General features: G+C 58.3%; 1 protein-coding gene across 5 annotated transcripts in view; it reads left to right on the top strand.

Annotated features, from left to right (window-relative positions):
- The window catches only part of GSE1 (Gse1 coiled-coil protein), a 473,992-nt gene that overhangs the window by 208,467 nt on the left and 248,935 nt on the right, over positions 1-16,590 (top strand). For all 5 annotated transcript variants that reach the window (XM_079907158.1, XM_079907156.1, XM_079907159.1 and 2 more), the window contains exon 2: positions 8,992-9,172. Coding sequence is in view for 2 of the 5 variants with exons in the window: in XM_079907156.1 (XP_079763282.1) it covers positions 8,992-9,172 (181 nt within the window). In the remaining 3 variants the exon portion in view is untranslated. The remainder of the gene's footprint in view (positions 1-8,991; positions 9,173-16,590) is intronic.

The following is a 16,590-nucleotide window of genomic DNA, read 5'->3' as shown; positions in this document are numbered from 1 at the left end:
AGACCAGAAGGTAATGAGCCCAGCGGTAGAGGTGCACACACGTCCTTCCGCAGCCCTTCCTGCATCGGGTGGACCTAGGCAACCAGAGGGAGCCTCTGCAGCGGCCTCACCACCTCCATGACTCCCAGCCTCGCCTCTGCTCCGAGTCAAGGCTCAGCTTCCGTCCTCCCACAGACCCCTCTCCCCCAGGTGTGTTTAGGAGTCGCAGCAAATGGTGTTCCATCTCTACCGCGACCGCCACCCCTGCAGCCACACGGACCCTGCTGCTTGTAGAACGGGGATCGGCAAACTTCGCTCACAGCCAGTTTCCATACAGCCCATGGACTAAAAATGGATTTTACGTCTTTAAATGATTGCCAAGAAAAAAAAAATCAAAGGGAGAGTAATGTTTCGCGGCGGGAAAATTATATGAGGTTCAAATTTCAGTGTGTGTAAGTAAAGGTTTATTGGGACAGCCACACAGTGCTCCTGTTCACGTTGTTTAAGTCTGCCTTAGAGCTACAAGGCCTAAGTTGCTTAGTTCCAACAGAGAACATACGGCCCATAAGCTGCAAATCCGATCTGGCCTTTTCAGAAAAGGTTTCCAAACATGCTCCCCGCCTCAGGGCCACTGTGTTTGCTGTTCCCTCTTCCTGGAACACTCTTCCCACAGATATCTATCTCTGTGGCTAACTCTCGTGTTTCCTTCAAGTCTTTGCACAGATGTCCCCTTCTCAGTGGGGCCAGCCTATGGAGAATTCTAACTGCCCATCCCCCCTCCTGCCTGTCCCCTTCTCCTGTTTGTCTTTCTGGCATCTCCTACCACCTGTCATGTAAATGTGTATTTGCTGACTGTCTGTCTCCGCCGACCGAATGTCACCTCCTTAACGGCAGACATTTTTAACTGTTTTGTTTGCTCCTGTATCCCAGGCACAGTGCCTAGCAATATAGGTGCTTAATAAATGTTTATTAGATGGATGGATGTTTGACTGAACGATCGGATAGCTGGATGAAAGGATTGATGGACAGATGGCCAGATAGATGGGTGGATGGATGGATAGTTGGACAGATAGACAGGTGGATGGATAGGTAGGTGGGTGGATAGACAGATGATGGACGGACGGATGGATGGATGGGCAGGTAGATGAATAGGTTGGTGGGTGAATAGACAGATGATTGGATCGATGGATAGATGGACGGCCAGGTAGACAGGTGGTTGGATGGGTGGATGGCTGCATGGTCGGTCAGGTAGATAGGTAGATGGATGTGAGGCACGACAGGCTGAAACGCTGGGCTGGCCCGAATCACATGGCTCTGAGAGGCCGCGTGGAGGAGCCTCTGGTAAAGGATTTTGTGCAGGTGGGTGAGTGTAGTGTTTTGGAAAGCTGGCTCAGGCCAAGGAGTGGTTGGCGGGGGGGTGAAGTGGGTAAGACTGTGTGCCCAGGAACCAGTGGGAGGCTCTCGCCCTGGGAGGAGGGGAAGGTGAGTGGGCACAGCAGGAGTAAGAGGGGGCACCCCAGGAGAGCCGGGGAGTCGAGCCCTCACTGGTCTGAGATCAGTCTAGCTCCCGCGGCCGGCCTCCAGGGACTGGCGTTCGGCACTAACGTCAAGGACTCCGGGAGCCCCCGCATCCCTGAGGGCCCTCACCCCTGACCCTGGGCCTGAACTGGATTCCGCCAGCATCACCCACGTGCTCTGTTGCTAGGCAGTCATGGGGAGACCTGCTTGCCTCTGGAAACAGTGAATTCCTCCATGCAGCCCCCTGCTCTGTCCCAGGACTTATGAGGGGGTCAGCTGGCTCAGAGGCCTCCCTTGAGGGAGGGGGCCGGGCCCATGCCTTCCGGAATGTTCCTTTCAGCCACAAGAGCAGCAGAAGTTGGGCATGCCTGCCTCTGGCCAGCTCCAGTCTCCCCGTGGCCTCAGCCTTACCAGCCGCACCTGTCCCGCCAGGCGTGTCTCCCGAGGCTCTGAGTGCTGTTGGCAGCAGACTCCGGCTTTCTGATAAGCTCCCAGAGACATCACGCCCCACCTGCCCCGTCCACACATGGCAGTGAGTTACCCTTTCTGTGTCTCAGTTTCCCCAACTATGTAATGGGGCCCAACAGTTCCTCCCCACCAGGGCCAAGGCTTTGAGGGCTGACACGGCAAAGGCTGGCACGGGGCCCGGTGCTCAGTAGGTGCTGTCAGCGTTTAGCTGTGACCAACGAAAGGCATTTCTGTCCCAAGCCTCCTGCTTTAGGGTCATGGCCCATGACCCTTCTGCTGCAGCGTATCAGGGACAGGCAGTAGCTCCTGGCTTGGAGACAGTGCCTGGTTTCAGCCGAACCCAGAGACTTTTCAGCTCCAGCAGCCCCCAGGTCTTGAACCAGCGGCTCTCTGGTTCTCTTTATGGCAGGAGGGACCGGGCTCCCCCTTTTAGTTCTGCTCTTTCTTGCTTTGACAAATGCATTCATGGGCTTCCTGTGCGTCGGGCCTGGGCTGGGCTGCACGAATGCTAACTCCCCATGACTGCCCTGCGCCGTGGGTGTGGCTGTCAGCACCCCCTTTTTCAGACGAGGAAGCTGAGGCCCAGAGGCATTAAAAGCATGCCCAAGGTCGCCAGCTTGGAACCCAAACGGTCACTCCCATTGGCCACCTAACTGCCTCTGGCCCCTTTTTCTCCTCTGAGCTTGGCCGCCGTCCTCCTGAGAGACACCAGTGTCTTCCTCTTTTCGAGACACCTGGGGCAGGGGGGTGGTGCCCTGTGCCTGCTGGAAGGGGAAGCAGGCTGGATGAGCTCTGTCCACTTCCGGTCCTCTTAGCCTCAGTCTCCCCATCTATAAAATGGGCTGATCACTGTCCCCGCCTAGCCCGCCTGGCAGAACCACCACAAAGCTCCAGGAGGTGACCCTGCACACACACCTTGCAGATCATCTGGGGGGAGAGTTATGACTGTTTCCGTCCCCTCTGGTGGCCGCAGTGAGTGCTCACCTGGTCGGATGTGAAGCCAGGGATAAAACCTTTTTGTTTTTTCCGAGTCCCGGACCTTCTGTCCACTTGGGCTCCTCTTGTCTTGGAGGCCGGATGCACCTGGTGCCTCCCCGCCCCCTCCCTCCAGCCCCTGAGAGGTGGGAGCAGCCGGCGGGGGGTCTCGGCTGGGAAAAGAGTCAGATCGAGACCCCCGGCTGGGCTGCTCTGCCCGAGCCGTCGACCTCCTTCCCACGCGCGCGGCAGCCGGAGCGCCCCTAATTGCTGTCACAGATGTAGCAGCCACCAGCCTCTCCCTCGCGATCTGCTGGGTCGCGTGAGCTTAATTAGCCCCTGATTACTCATTTACTGGGTGCTGTGTGTATTCCATATCTAATAACTTTCCAATTACGCCCGGTCTGCACCGCACAGTTAATAACCCGTTAGTTGTCTGCTTATCGGGGACTCTGCGTTCTGCAGCTCCATCTCCCCCTGACCCGGAGCCTTATCGTTCCCTTTACTGCGGTATTTGGAGTTCTCTGCTCGCCATTATGCAGCTATTACAGGGAATTAAGGGGCGTAAAATACTGTTTTGCGGCCTCTGATGAACCAGCTTGCGGCACAGAACAAGGAATCCCACCAGAGAGGGTCGAGTGCATCTTTGTGGGTGGGCTCTCGTGGGGACCAGGAAACGGGAAGGAGGGGCCCTGTGGGAGGGCTGGCCCGTGCCCCCTTATGTCGCTCCTGGACAGACGGCCCCGGGCCTGTGACCCACGTGTCGCCGGCAGCTGGCAGAGGTCTCCCGCCAACCCGGCTGTGCCCACCCACCCTCCAACCAAGGCAGGCCCCCCGCCATCACTGTTTGGGAGGGAGGTGGCTTTTCTCCCCAAGCTTGGCTTCCCGCCTGCGTCTGAGTTTTCCTCGCGGCCGAGGGCAGGTGATGATGCCGCGTCCTTTGTGCCATCGGGATGCTGGCGTTTCCTCTCCCGCCTCCTGCAGCTCTGTTTTGTCTCATCTTCCCAGGCTTGGTCTTCACATAAGTCAGCCGCAGACCATCAGCAAACCCACCGTCACTCCGCCGCAGGATAAACCTGTGTGCCAGAGACCACAGTCCCGGTTGCTGTGTGTCTGCTGAGGCAGCGAGGACAGGAATCGGGCCCTGCTAGTATGCAGGGAGCACCTGCTGGGTGCCGGCGCTGTGGGGGCTCTGACTGTGACCGGCTGGGTGACCTTGGGCAGCTGGCTTGACTTCTCTGTGCCTCAGTTTCCTCCTACAATGTGGGAGTTAAGGTAGGGTTGTTGGGAGGATGAAACAGGCTACAGACAGCAGGTGCTTGGTGGATACCAAGCACATAGCAAGTGCTCAGTAAATCTAGGGTAGGCGTTACGGGCCCATTTCCCAGAGGCATAAACTGAGGTCCAAGCAGTTGTGACTTGCCTGTTACTCCTAGTTACGCCCACAGGCAAGTGGCACTCAGGATCCAGTCCCACATCTACTTTATTCAAGATCAGCAAAGCCAGCTTCCTGGAGCATATCTTGAGCCGATTTGGAGGAAAGAGACGATTCAGGGTGATCAGGAAAAGTGGGGGAGCCCATGCCCCAGATCCTGCCCCCGTGAGTCAAGGGGCTCCGGGACTGCCTCAGGCTCTGCGTCAGCAGCGGGCAAGGGGGCCTAGAAGGTGTCCCTGCCAGCTGGGGCCGAAACTGCCCAGAGGCCAGGTGGGCTCCCCTGCGAAGGCTGAGGCCGTGAAGGCTTCCCCAGCACACACCCCTCCAGGCTCTGTGGGGTCCCCCTGTGGCTCTCGTTTCTGATGCTTATGCAGTCAGGTCATGAGATGAGCTGCCATTTCTTGAGCACCTACTGTGTACCAAGTGCTTTAGCAGAAAGAACTCATCTAATCCCCTGCACCCTCCCTCTTGGAGGTGGACACTTGCTGTGTTATTAATCCATTTTGCAGAAGGGGAAACTGAGGCCCAGAGAGGTGAAGTCACTTTGCTAAGATCTCCCAGCTGGGGGGAGTGGCCAGGACCCAGTGCCTGGCCCCATCTCACTACAGGGAGCCGGAGAGGTAGAGTCTGGCTGGGTGCCCAGGAGGGAGAGGGAAGCAGGCTCTGGGAACAGCCAGCTAGCCAGTCCCTGTTGGAGAGGCTGCTGGAGAGAGAAATCCTAGCGTCTCGTGCAGTGGCCTCTGGGCCGCTGTGTGCCCTCAAACTGGAACTTCCCCTGTTTTTCAAAGTACGTCATTTACAGGCTACCACATGGGTGAGCCTGGGAGACATTACGCTGAGTGAAAGAGGCCAGACACAGAGGGCTACATGGTGTAGGGGTCCACCTGTATGAAATGTCCAGAAGAGACAAATCCATCGAGACAGAAAGGAGACGAGGGGTTGCCAGGGGGCCGGGGTGGGGGCGTGAGGAGTGACTGCTCATGGGTACCGGGTAATGAGAACGTTCTAGACAGATTCTGGTGATGGTTACACGACTCTATGACTCTTCTCTAAGCCACTGAACTGTACACTTTAAATGGGCGAATTGTATAGTATATGAATTATATCTCAATAAAACAATTCTACAGAACAATAAAACAGGAGTTCTCAAACTTGGGGAGCTCACGGACTAATACAATTAATAAAATAAACTGGGTACTGACAGCAGTGCTGCATGGTTTTCCCCTGTGAAGCAGGGATGCCGTATCTGCTCTCTGCCCCTATCCATCCCCATCCCTACGTGCGAATTTACCTGGAGTCATTGTTCTCCAGAAATCACTCAGTTCCCGGGAGGAAGTGTAACAAGGCGCGATCTCATTAGGATATGCAGGGGTGGGCTGCAAATCCCTTTTATGGTAAAGAACCCTGGAAATTTTCCCCCTTTTTGCCTTTCGCCGTTAACACTTTAAATGTAGTGGCCCTGGTCCAGGAAAATAAAGGGAACAATAAAGTTTATCCTGCTTGCTCTGCGAGGGCCCCATGGGTCTCTGGGATGCTGTCAATTTCCAGGGTCCCCGGGGCAGGGAGCAGTATATGTCCCAGACCTGGTCCTAATAGCACTTTAAATTAAGACAGGCCGTGAGCTTGGAACTCTTGGCTCTGGTAGAGAAAAGGCACAAGGAATATGTTGGTTCGAGGGTCTGCTTTTTATTAGTCAGGCATTGTTGTAAATTTGTCCTTGAAGGGTGAGGAAAGGCTGCTCTCTGCTTGCATGTGATGGTCTGGCTGAGAACCTTTGCCTCCACCTACGATGATGCTAGCATGAGATAATGCATCTTCCCCACCCACGTGTGTCTGGCAGCCTCGCCCATCCGTTAGCAGTGACTGAGCCCTCTCGAGTCCACGGGCAGCTGCCGGCAAACGCCGGAGAAGGGGGTAGAATCCTTTTACTTCCAACAAGAGTCAACATGGTGGGAACAGCTGGACCAGAGGAGGGAGGGTGTCTGGCACCCGGTGGTGCCAGGGAACATGTGTTTCTGGGCCAGGCCCTGCTCTAGAGCTTGGGGGGTTTATTAGTTATCGACTGCTGTGTAACAAAGGACTACGCACAAGCAGCTCACAGCAAGACGCCTATCACCGCCCGCTCAGCGGGGGCCCCTGCGGCAGGTCAAGGCATGGGGGTGGGGGGCTTCGCTCTCACCTGGGAGACCGACTGGGGAAGGACCCACCTGCAGGTTCGTCGTTGGCAGAAGTCATTAGCCTGTGAACGGAGGGCTGTCGTGAACATTTAGATGCGAGTTTTTGTGTGGACGTCTGTTTTCGGTCCTCTGGGGTATCTACCTAGGAGTGGAATTGGTGGGTCCTGTGATGACTCTGTTTGGACCTTGACGATCCGCCAGGCCGTCTCCAAAGCAGCTGCACCAGTTTACAGTCCCAGCAGCAGCGTATGAGGGTTTGCATCCTGTTTCAACACTTAAGAATCCTGAGAGTGCAGCTTTTAAAAATGGATTCCCCGCTTCCTCCTGAAAGATCAGAACTGGCGTGACGGGGCTGGCTTCCTTCCATGTGGCCCCCACTGGTGCCCCATACTGTCTCACCTACCAGTGCCTTGTTTCCGGTTTACCCCCCTGGTCCCCGCAGAGATGTGTGTTTGAATCTCTTGTCCTTCCTGTCCCCCCCACTTCCTTTTAAAGCCTGCTCCCTTTGAAGGCCTAGTTCAAATTCCACCTGCTCCAGGAAGCCTGCCTGGAATTTTCCAGCCCTTGGGGAGTTCTCCTATTATCAAACTCCTCTAGACCTTGTCATCCGCACCGCACCCCCTCCCACCCAGTAGTATTCTCTCTTGCCATCTGCTGTTTTCTACTTAAAAGCCATGTTCCCTGCATGCTTTGTGACAGCAGAGTCTTCTCCCAGCTGCTTGAGTTCACATCCCGACACCTCCACTTACTGTGGGGACTCAGACAGTACACTTTGTCTCTTCGTGTTTCCATGTTTTTGTTCGAGACAGGACTGTTGGGAGGATTAACCGTAGCACGTAGTAGGTGCTCAGTAAACGGCATCCTCATGCCCACAAGCTCTTCATCCAGGGAGCCGTCCCCACCTCCATGCGGCATCCCCCCGGCCACTTTCCCCAGCAGAACCCTGGTCCCCCAGCCCCAGGAGGACAAGCAGTAGGTGGGCCTCACCCCACTCTGCTTTCCACCAGCGCATGGGCAGGGTCAAGGCCAGGGCACAATGCCACCCTCCTTCACTCCCTGCCAGCCTGCCCCGAGGGGGTTGCAAGAATGCTGCCTGCTCTGATGAGGTACCACCCCACAGACAGTCCCTGGGCTTGACTGGACTAACAGGGGGACACAGCAGCCCTACATCTGGCAGAGTTTCCCGAAGTGATGTTGGCAAGGTTGCCAGAGCAGCTAAAAGCCTGCGGGGCGGGGTCCGTACAGGGGCTCCAGGCTCCCCGCCATGCTGAGGGGCCCCCGGCCCTAAGCGAGCCAGCGAGTGAATGAAGTGTGCTGGGCCCCGGCGCCGCCCTCTCCTGGCTCCAGCCTAAGCCGCCAGCACCCCTGTGGGATTTGCGGGGGCTGCAGTCTGGGCAGTGTCACCATATGGATCCCATAAATTAAAGCGTTCCCGGAAACAAACGGTAAATTTATCCGTCTCCCGCATGTGGAGCTGCTGGAGCCTGGATGCAGCGCCGTCCGTCTCTCCCCGGTACTTTGGTTTTATAGCCCTAATCCCTGGAAAAACAGGGTCAACGTGAAGTTGCTTTTTGACAGCCGTGCGGCCCTGAAGCTCGTAATCGGGGCCGTGGGGCGTCGCCAGTCCCCGGGACCGGCCCCCGGGGAACTGCTCTTGTTCAGACCCTGGAACCCTGGCGCCCAGGATGCTCAGCTGAGTTGACCCTGCCTTGGCAGCTCTGACCTCAGGCCCCCACTGCCCCTCTCTGAGCCTCAGTTTCCCCAACTGTGGAAAGGGGGTGGGGTGACCGGGATAGTCACATCCATAGAGACGGAAAGTAGGGCGGTGGGTGCCAGGGCCTGGGGGAGGGAGTACGGAGCGGTAGTGTTTAATGGGTGTGGAATTTCCGTTTGGGTCGATGAGAAAGTTCTCGAAATGGATCCGGGGATGGTTGCACGTTGTGTTTGGACTTCACGCCACTGAGTTGTACACTTAAAAGTGGTCAAGACGGTAATGTGTATTTTACTACGATTTCTTTTTGAAGACAGAAAAAGCGGGGGAGATGACTGCCCTGTGGGGTGAACTGAAGATTAACTAGGTTAACGGTTATAGTTGCAACTAACTCGTGGGTAGTTATTACAAACTTCCGCGCAGAGAATAGGGGCTTGGGTAGTGATGGGACCTGGGAGTGGATCCTCAGTGCCCAGTGATCAGCCTGGTGTCCACCACGCTGCTGGGCAGGTTTGCTGGGCGAGGCAGTCGCTGGTACTGACTCACACTGGCAGTCTGGGGACCAGCTCTGCTGCTGCCCCGAGCCAGCCACGCTGAGTCCCTGATGACAGAGCCAGGCCATCATGGGGGAGGGGTGGTACCCAGCGGCCCAGGGGGCCCACCCCTTGGGCACCTCCTGGCAGGCGTGACCAAGACTCACCATGTCCCCCCCTCCCCCGTCCTTCCAGGTCACCTCTGCATCTCTCGAGGCATCGACGGCCGTCCACCCTCCCTCCCGGGAGCCCGAGCCTCGGCCAGGCGCCCCAACGGAGAGCCTGCCCAGGGGCCCCAGGACCGCCCAGGAGCAGGGGCCAGCCCGGTCTCAGCAGAGCAGCCTGGACGGGGCCGGACCGGACCTCACGGGCACAGGTAGGTGACAGCTTTTTATTGTCTCTGAGTGCTGGAGCCGATCAGGCTGCCCCCGGCAGCGAGGGAGCACGCAGAGAAGGTTCCGGCGCAGACTCCCACCCCGCGGCCGCCACGTTCCAGGGAAAAGCCAGGAGGCTGCGTCTCCCTGACTTGTTTGATTTTCTTCCCCTGCTTCTTAACACTGTCTCATGGTTGATTCAGATGGCCTTGGTTGGGTGGTGGTTGTTTTTTCATCTCTACGTTCCATTGTGTTCACTCGTTCATTTAAAAAATAATGTAATGGCTCCCCGTGAACCACCACCCAACCCAGCCCTAGGACGCTCCGTCTACCTGGATGCCCCGGCGCCCCCAGAGGGACCCGCCAGGCCCCATTGCCGTTTCCGTCGCACCTGTGTTTGCCTGAATCGCCGGTGTCCTGGGGGGGTGAGCTTTGTCTCCTGGGCCCGGCTCAGCGCTGCAAGGTCCTTCTGTTGTCACAGCTGCCGCAGTGCTTGGTTTCACCGTCGTGCGCCACGGGATGGTGGGCCCGCCCGGTGCGTGTGCCCGTGCTCCCTCCCGCCTTGTGGCTGCGCCACACGTGTCCCGGCGCGTGGCTCTCGGCATAACCCCATTTAGGTCAGAGGGAACGAGGGTGTCCAGCCGGGGAAGATGCTGACCAGCGTTCTCCTGCGTGGGCGTTCACCCCCTCCCCCTTCAGCCTTGGAGACCCCGTCCGCGCATCTCGGCCCCATTGGACACGTCACTTTCCCCATTGGTGGAGACGCAGCTCCCTCGTGGGTTGTTGGGCCTGAGTGTGGAGTCCCAAGGCGTTTATCGTGGGGCACATGGGCCCCGGGCTGGGAACAGTGAGTGGACACCTGCGTTCTTACCTAGGGAGGGTCGTGGAACAGCCCCTTAGGCCGAGAGCCCTCAGAGCGAGTCCCTGTGTGTGTCCTGCCCCTAAGAGGACTGAGTCTCAAGACCGGCCCCCAGCCCAGGCCTCCCTGTTGCTGGCCCACTGCGGGGGCAGCTGGCGGAAAACACTGCTTGTTAGAGAGCCGGAGCGGGCAGGTTGGGGGAGCCGGCGCATGGTCACGTGGACATCCATGTCCAGGACGGCCCCGGTACCCACCTTCCTCTCCGCAATGTGGACTCAGCGAGGGAAGGGGCCACCCAGCCCTCCGCGGGGCTTCCAGACCCTGGCTGCTGGGGACGGAGTGTCAGGCAGCAAAGGGGACATGCAGGTGCTGGGCAGGGAGGCCCCGAGCATTCTCTGAGCCTGGGACACGTGTCTTCTTGCAGTGTGCCTCAGTTTCCTCATCTGAGGAATGGGAAGGAAGGCCAGTGGAAGTGCCTGGCTCGCGGGCAGGTGTGAGAATTAAAGTAACCAGGACAGGAGCGCACTCAGTGCAGGTCCTGACCCCCCGCCCCCACGAGTGCCTCAGCTCTGGGTAATAACCTGCAAAACCGTGACCCTCGGGGACCCTCCCCTCCCCCGGTTGGCACACACGAGCCCCTGCCCCCTGCCCTGGGGCCGCCCCAGGGCAGGGGCACAAGACCCACGTCTGCCAGCTGCTCTCTGTCAGGCTGTGGCCCTGCCTGGGGGGGGGGAATGGGGGGGCCCAGCTCACAGCTGGAGACCCGCCAGGAGCAGCCTCCCACAGTCAGCCCCTCCCGGGGAGGCCGCTGCTGCTGCTACTTGGAAACGTGACAGTGACTAATGGTTTATTACACACCTGCCACCTCTCATCGGGCAGGCGCGCACAGCCCCCGGGTCCAGCTGTGCGCTGCCAGCTGGACGGCGGGGCGGGCGCAGGGGCGAGCACTTAGAGACACATGGACACAGGCGCAGGGACACGCGGGGACAGGCGCAGACCTGGCAGACGCACCAGACATGAGGGTACATGTGCAGAGACACACACACAGGCACTAGACGCTCTTACACGTGCCCATAAGGACACATCGCAGACACACACCTGGGAACGCATATCCGTATGCACACGTGTCCCCCACACACACAGCCGTGTCACTCCCTCTCTCCAGAGCTCTGAGCCCCTCCCCGTCTCCCCGCTGTCTCTCCCACTCTCTGCATGGTGGCATCCACCCCAGTGCTGCCTTTCGCAGAGGACGGGGTGGCTGTGGGCAGGTTGGGGGCTGCATCTGTTGCCTTGGGGAGGGGGTAGCTTTCCATTGCCATCCGTTTCTGAGCCCCAGTTCCCTGCAGACATCTTTGCCAGGGGAAGGAAGCTGTCACACCGGCAGCCCTGGTGCCGGGCTGGGGGGCTGGGCCACGTGCCCCCAGGGATATGCACGGCCAACCCGCCTCGGTTTCTCCCAGAGGAGGAGGCCGTGTGGTCCTCGGGCGCCGCGCTGGGAGGGCCCACCTGGGGAGTGGTCACTTGCTGGCTGCAGGGGGAAGAGCTCCAGGGCTGCAGGGGAAGCGGGGACCCCCACGGCTGGCATCCCTCTGGCGGGCCAGGCACGGACCTTGGACTGACCAAGCTGGTGGGGGAAGGGTTCCATCCAAAGCTCACCACGAGGCAGCCTTCCCTTGTAGGCGGCAAGCCCCCAGGCCCAGCTCTTTCCAGTATTCTTAAGCCTTTAGTCTAAGGGAGGTCCATTTCTCATGTGCCACTCGCAGGCGGTATGGAATCCAGCAGGAGGACGCTTGCAATTCATCACCAGCTCATGGGGACAGGCATTCCTGAACGATGATCTCTGCCGTCGCAGGCTCCTTGGGAGAGAAGCAGCAGCGTCTGGTGATGAGTGAGGGTGTGGCTGGTGTCCTAGACCCAAGTCCGAGTTTCCAGGTCTCAGAGCTGCCACTTCCCGGCCGTGGAGCCTCTGCAAGGTTCAGAATCTTCCGAAAGCTTAGCTGCTCCAGCTGCCGAGTAGGCGTGAAATTGTAACAGTGAAATCTTCTTTGTAGCATAGTATCGGTGACATGGGAGGAACGCCAGGGGGGCCCCCGGGCTGCAGGGCAAGGCTGTGCGGGCTGCACACTGCACCATTCCAGGGGGCGCCAGTCCTCTTGCCGCCTCTGTGCACGTGCTCCCTGCCTGGCCGTCGGGGCTGCCATGTTGCACCGCGGAGCAGTGGCCCTGTAGTTCTGCCGCATGGGCCCTGGGTGTCCTTTCTGAGCTGTGGGACAGCTTCTGAAATGGCAAATAATATAGAGCTAGTGAGAGCCACAGACCCCACTGATGGCTCTGGGATGGGGTCACAGAAAGCCAGGCAGAGACAGACTCTCCCATCACGGCTGTGTTCCTGGGCACCTCCCTTTCTCCCCTGCCACGTTGGAGTGCTGGGCTGGGCCAGCCCTGTTGGGGGTGGCCTGTGGGTTCCTGCTGTCCTAATAGCCGCTGACCTGCTCCCACCCAGAAAGCCTCCATTCTCATTTGTACTTATTCCAGGTTTTGGGGGACCACTGGTCCAGCGGGGAGGGGAGAGGAGGAGTGGGGCTGGCAGGGTGGGGGTAGGAGCCAATATGGGAGACACCGTGCGCCTTCCAGAAGACCCCTCCCTTCACCTGCTCCTGTCACGGCCACGGCAGTGGCTGCCTTGGAAGAGTTCGGGGTTAGTTCCTGCTGCTGCTGTAACAGGTCATCACCAAGTCGGTGGTTGAAAGCAATACGTATTTAGCATCTTACACTTCCGGAGGCCGCAAGTCCAATCTGGGTCTCCCTAGGCTAAAATCAAGATATGGGCAGGGCTGCGTCGTCCCTGGAGACTGTTGGGCAGAATCAGGTTTTCTAGCTTCTGGAGGCTGCCCACATTCCTTGGCTTGTGGCTCCCTCCTCCACCTTCAAAGCCAAGAACCTTGCGTCTCTCCGCCCTGCTTCTGTGGTCACAGCTCCTCTGGCTCTGTCCTGCCCCCTTCCTCCACATATAAGGACCTATGATTCCAGGGGCTCACTGTACAATCCACAGTACGCTGTCATCTCAAGGTCAGCTGATGAGCAAACTTCATTCCCCTTTGCCGCGTGAGGGAGCGTACTCACAGGTTCCAGGGATTAGGATGTGGGTGTCTCTAAGGGCCACTGTCCTGCTGACCATTCTAAAGTCCCTCATAAAATCAGTTTATGAGTCAGGGCAACCATTGACGGGAGTTGTACAGGTAACCCCGAGCCCATTGTGAGTGACACAGGGTCCCAGGTTCCCTTTAGCTCATGGCTTCCAGAGTTTCCCGATTCCATCACCAACAGACACGGAGAAGAGAACACGAGAAAGCCACTGGACATACACCCTTGGCCTTGAGGTGACCCGTGTCCTCCCACTGGCCCCAAAGATGGAAGGGAGCTGGGCAGTGACAGCTGTCCACTGCAGCAGCGCCCGGGCATGGTGGAGAGTCAGCTGGTCATCTTTGCCCCGGCTGCCCGCCACCCTGGGCGGTTCATCCACGGCTCCGTGAGCTCCAAGAACGTGGGTCTGAGTCTGTCCTGCTGCACCTGGATACCCTGCCCTGGTCCCTGTGTGCTTTGGCGGAAGGGCTGGGCGTCCTCATCCCCTGGCAGGTGTGGGAACGTGAGGCCCCTCCAGGGCTCCCCTGGACCAGGCTGGGGTTTTCCTGGACTGGCCTTTGCTTTCTTTCTCTGCCTCCTTATCCCGTCCCGGCCCTGCTCCCTGGGTGCCGTGCCTTAGGAATCACTCTCACACATCCTTGTCCGCTTCTGACGAACCACCTGGGATGGCGTATTTCCCAGGGCCGTCCGCTCAGCCTTGCCTGCAAGCGACACGGCACATGCGTGCACCGGCCCCCAGTGTGACCGGCCTCTGCCCGGGCTCCCCAGCCCCACGGATATGGGGGAATTGGCCGCAGGTGCTGTGGCTCAACCAGCTCTCCCAGGAAGGGCGCCCCACGAGCCAAGGCAAGAGCACGGAGAACCAGGCAGCTTCCCGGGAGCTGAGCCCCGCAGGCCCAGGCTGAGTTCTTGGAGCCTGGGGGCCGCGCCTGGAAGATGTAACCTGAGAGCCGTGAGGACAGAGCAGTAAGAGTCGCCTGGACCTTGAATGGTCATAGGTACCAGCGTCTGTCCTGGGGCTACTGGGGTTTTTCCTCTTTTCCTTTCTAGCCATGTGTGTAGATCAAATCAGTGTTTGCTGGGCGTGGACATCTTCTAAGCTTTCGGATCCAGACTGGCGCTCCCTAAATTCAGATCCCGCCTCTGCTCCTCCCAAGCTTCTGGTTTTAGGCAGACGACCTCTCTGTGCCTTGGTTTCCCCCTCCATTGCTGGGAGATCCAGGAGTCGATCCACATGCATCGCTGAGCGCCGTGCCCGGCACTCAGGGACACGGGAGCTGGCCCTGGCCCTGCGAGGAGAGCGAGCTGGTGACCGGGGTCCTGGCCCTGCGCGGCTTTTGTCTCTCCTTTGTCGGGAGAACGGGCTCCCGGCCAGCGGGGTTGGACCTCCGTGGCCAGGAAGGCGGGGCCTCCCCTCGGGTACTGGCTCAGGCCCCGAGACGTCCTTGGCAGGTCTCACCTGGAGCGCTGCGGGTGCTGAGCGCTCTGGCGGGTGGCGCTGGGTGGACTCCTGTGCCCCGAGGCCAAGCGGCAGCTGCTCAGAGAACACAGGGGCCGCCAGGCTTGGCTGTGGCTCATCCTGGCTTGATGGAAAGGGGCTTTGTGCAGTGGAAGTGTCTCCGTGCTCCCGTCACCCCCTCTGTCTTCCCTTGTACATCTCCAGCCAAGCTGGGATCCAAAGTCTGTTTTTCCTCCAACGAGCGACTGTTTATCTTCTCGGGAACTTCTTGTAATGCCAGGAGCACGGAGCTTGCAAGTCTGGGCAGGAGGTGGAGAAGCCCGGGCAGCCCCAGAGGCTCCAGGCTTGTAAGTCGATCTCTCCCCAGGAGCCTCTGAATATTTAGCGGGACTCACACGGGCTGGGCCCGAAGCCCCTTCCCTCCTCTCTCCTCCGATTGCCAGGGTCTGGTCCCTTGGCTGGTGTGTGTCTGTCTGACTGATTCAGGTGTCCATGACATGAAAAAGAAAAGAGAACTTGGGCAATTTAAGAAAACGATAAACTGCGTGTTGACTTCAACGAAGTTCAAAATGGCACAGAGATAAAAGCAGCTCTTTAGACCTAGCAAAATTGCTATCAGGTGGGTCTGTTTGCCCCGAACTCTTAACTTCTTTCCATTAAGGTTGTGATTAAGACTTCAGGTAGGGGGATTACCTGGCGGTCTAGCGGCTAGGACTCGGCGCTTCCACTGCAGGGGGCACGGGTTTGATCCCTGGTCGGTGAACTAGGATCCCGCATGCCAAAAAAATAAATAAAATACAATACAATAAAAATTTCAGGTAGAAAAAAAGAGATCAGTTGAGCCATAGAAATGACTGTTCCAGGGCTCAGGATGGGATGTCCCGGGGGCAGCGTTCGGGACCCCAGGGAGCAAAGCCAGCACAGTCCACCCCTCCAAGGGCTACTGCGCTTGGGGCCCACCTGTCTGCCATCTCTGCCGTGGCCTCCACCCACCCACCACCCTGCTTTCCCCTTGACCAGGTCTAAGCTGGTAGAGAAGCTGGCACTCGGGGCACTTTGGCTCTCCTGGTTTAGCACCACAGGGATTTAACTGGCTAGAAGAGCATCGTTTGTAAGACTCTTCCTGTGTCCACACCAACTCTCACCTATAACCTTCTATTTAGAGCAGAAACCACTTGCCATTGGGCATCTCCCAGAAGACCTCTGCTTGCGTCCTCACCACGGTTGCCTGTTGGCACATGTCTCCACCACTACACGGCCGTTCACGTGGAGGCTTTTGTTCACAGATATTTGTGGAGCACCTGCTGTGTGCCAAAGACTGTGCTACGCAGCACGTGCGATGCCAGGTGGTGACAGGGGCCATGAAGCAAAATAGGGTCGGAGAACACAGAGACGAGAGTTGTGACTGTAGGCGTGCTGGTCCCAGAGGCCTTGCCGAGGAGGTGGCATTAGGCAGAGAGTTCCAGGCCAGGGGAAGCGCAAGCGCGAAGGCTCCGAGGCAGCCCACCCGCCCTCTCCGTGCAGGCAGCGGCCGTATTTTACTCTCCTCTTTATCTTTCCAGCACCTGGCCCAGTGCACACAATAGGTGCTCAGTCGAAGTTTGTTGAGTGAATTCAAGTTTTAAGTCAGCTGGTGCCGGGGGACCAGATGAGGGGAAGGTAAAGAAGAAATGAGTCTCTTGTAAACATCGGGGGCGTGCATTTACTCGAGCTTCCTGGGCCGAGGGCTGATGTCCCAAGCAGGTCCTTACTCCATTCTGGAACTTTTCTTCCCTCTCCAGGGCTTTGCTCTAAAATAGAAAATTCCAGCAACCACGGGCTGCTTGCTTTTCCCCGAGGCTTCCCAGGGTGATCGTGTTGGGGTCAAGGACACTTCAAGGTCACCTGTGAGTGATTGGTCCTTTCTCCCCCTCGGACTTGGCTGATGTGGGGGATGGGCTGTGAGCTCCCTGGATCGA

The sequence above is a fragment of the Stenella coeruleoalba genome, assembly GCF_951394435.1.
Source record: "Stenella coeruleoalba genome assembly, chromosome: 20".
Lineage (NCBI taxonomy): Eukaryota > Metazoa > Chordata > Mammalia > Artiodactyla > Delphinidae > Stenella > Stenella coeruleoalba.
Note: the sequence above shows the minus strand (reverse complement) of the source record. Positions and strands in the feature narration are given on the sequence as shown.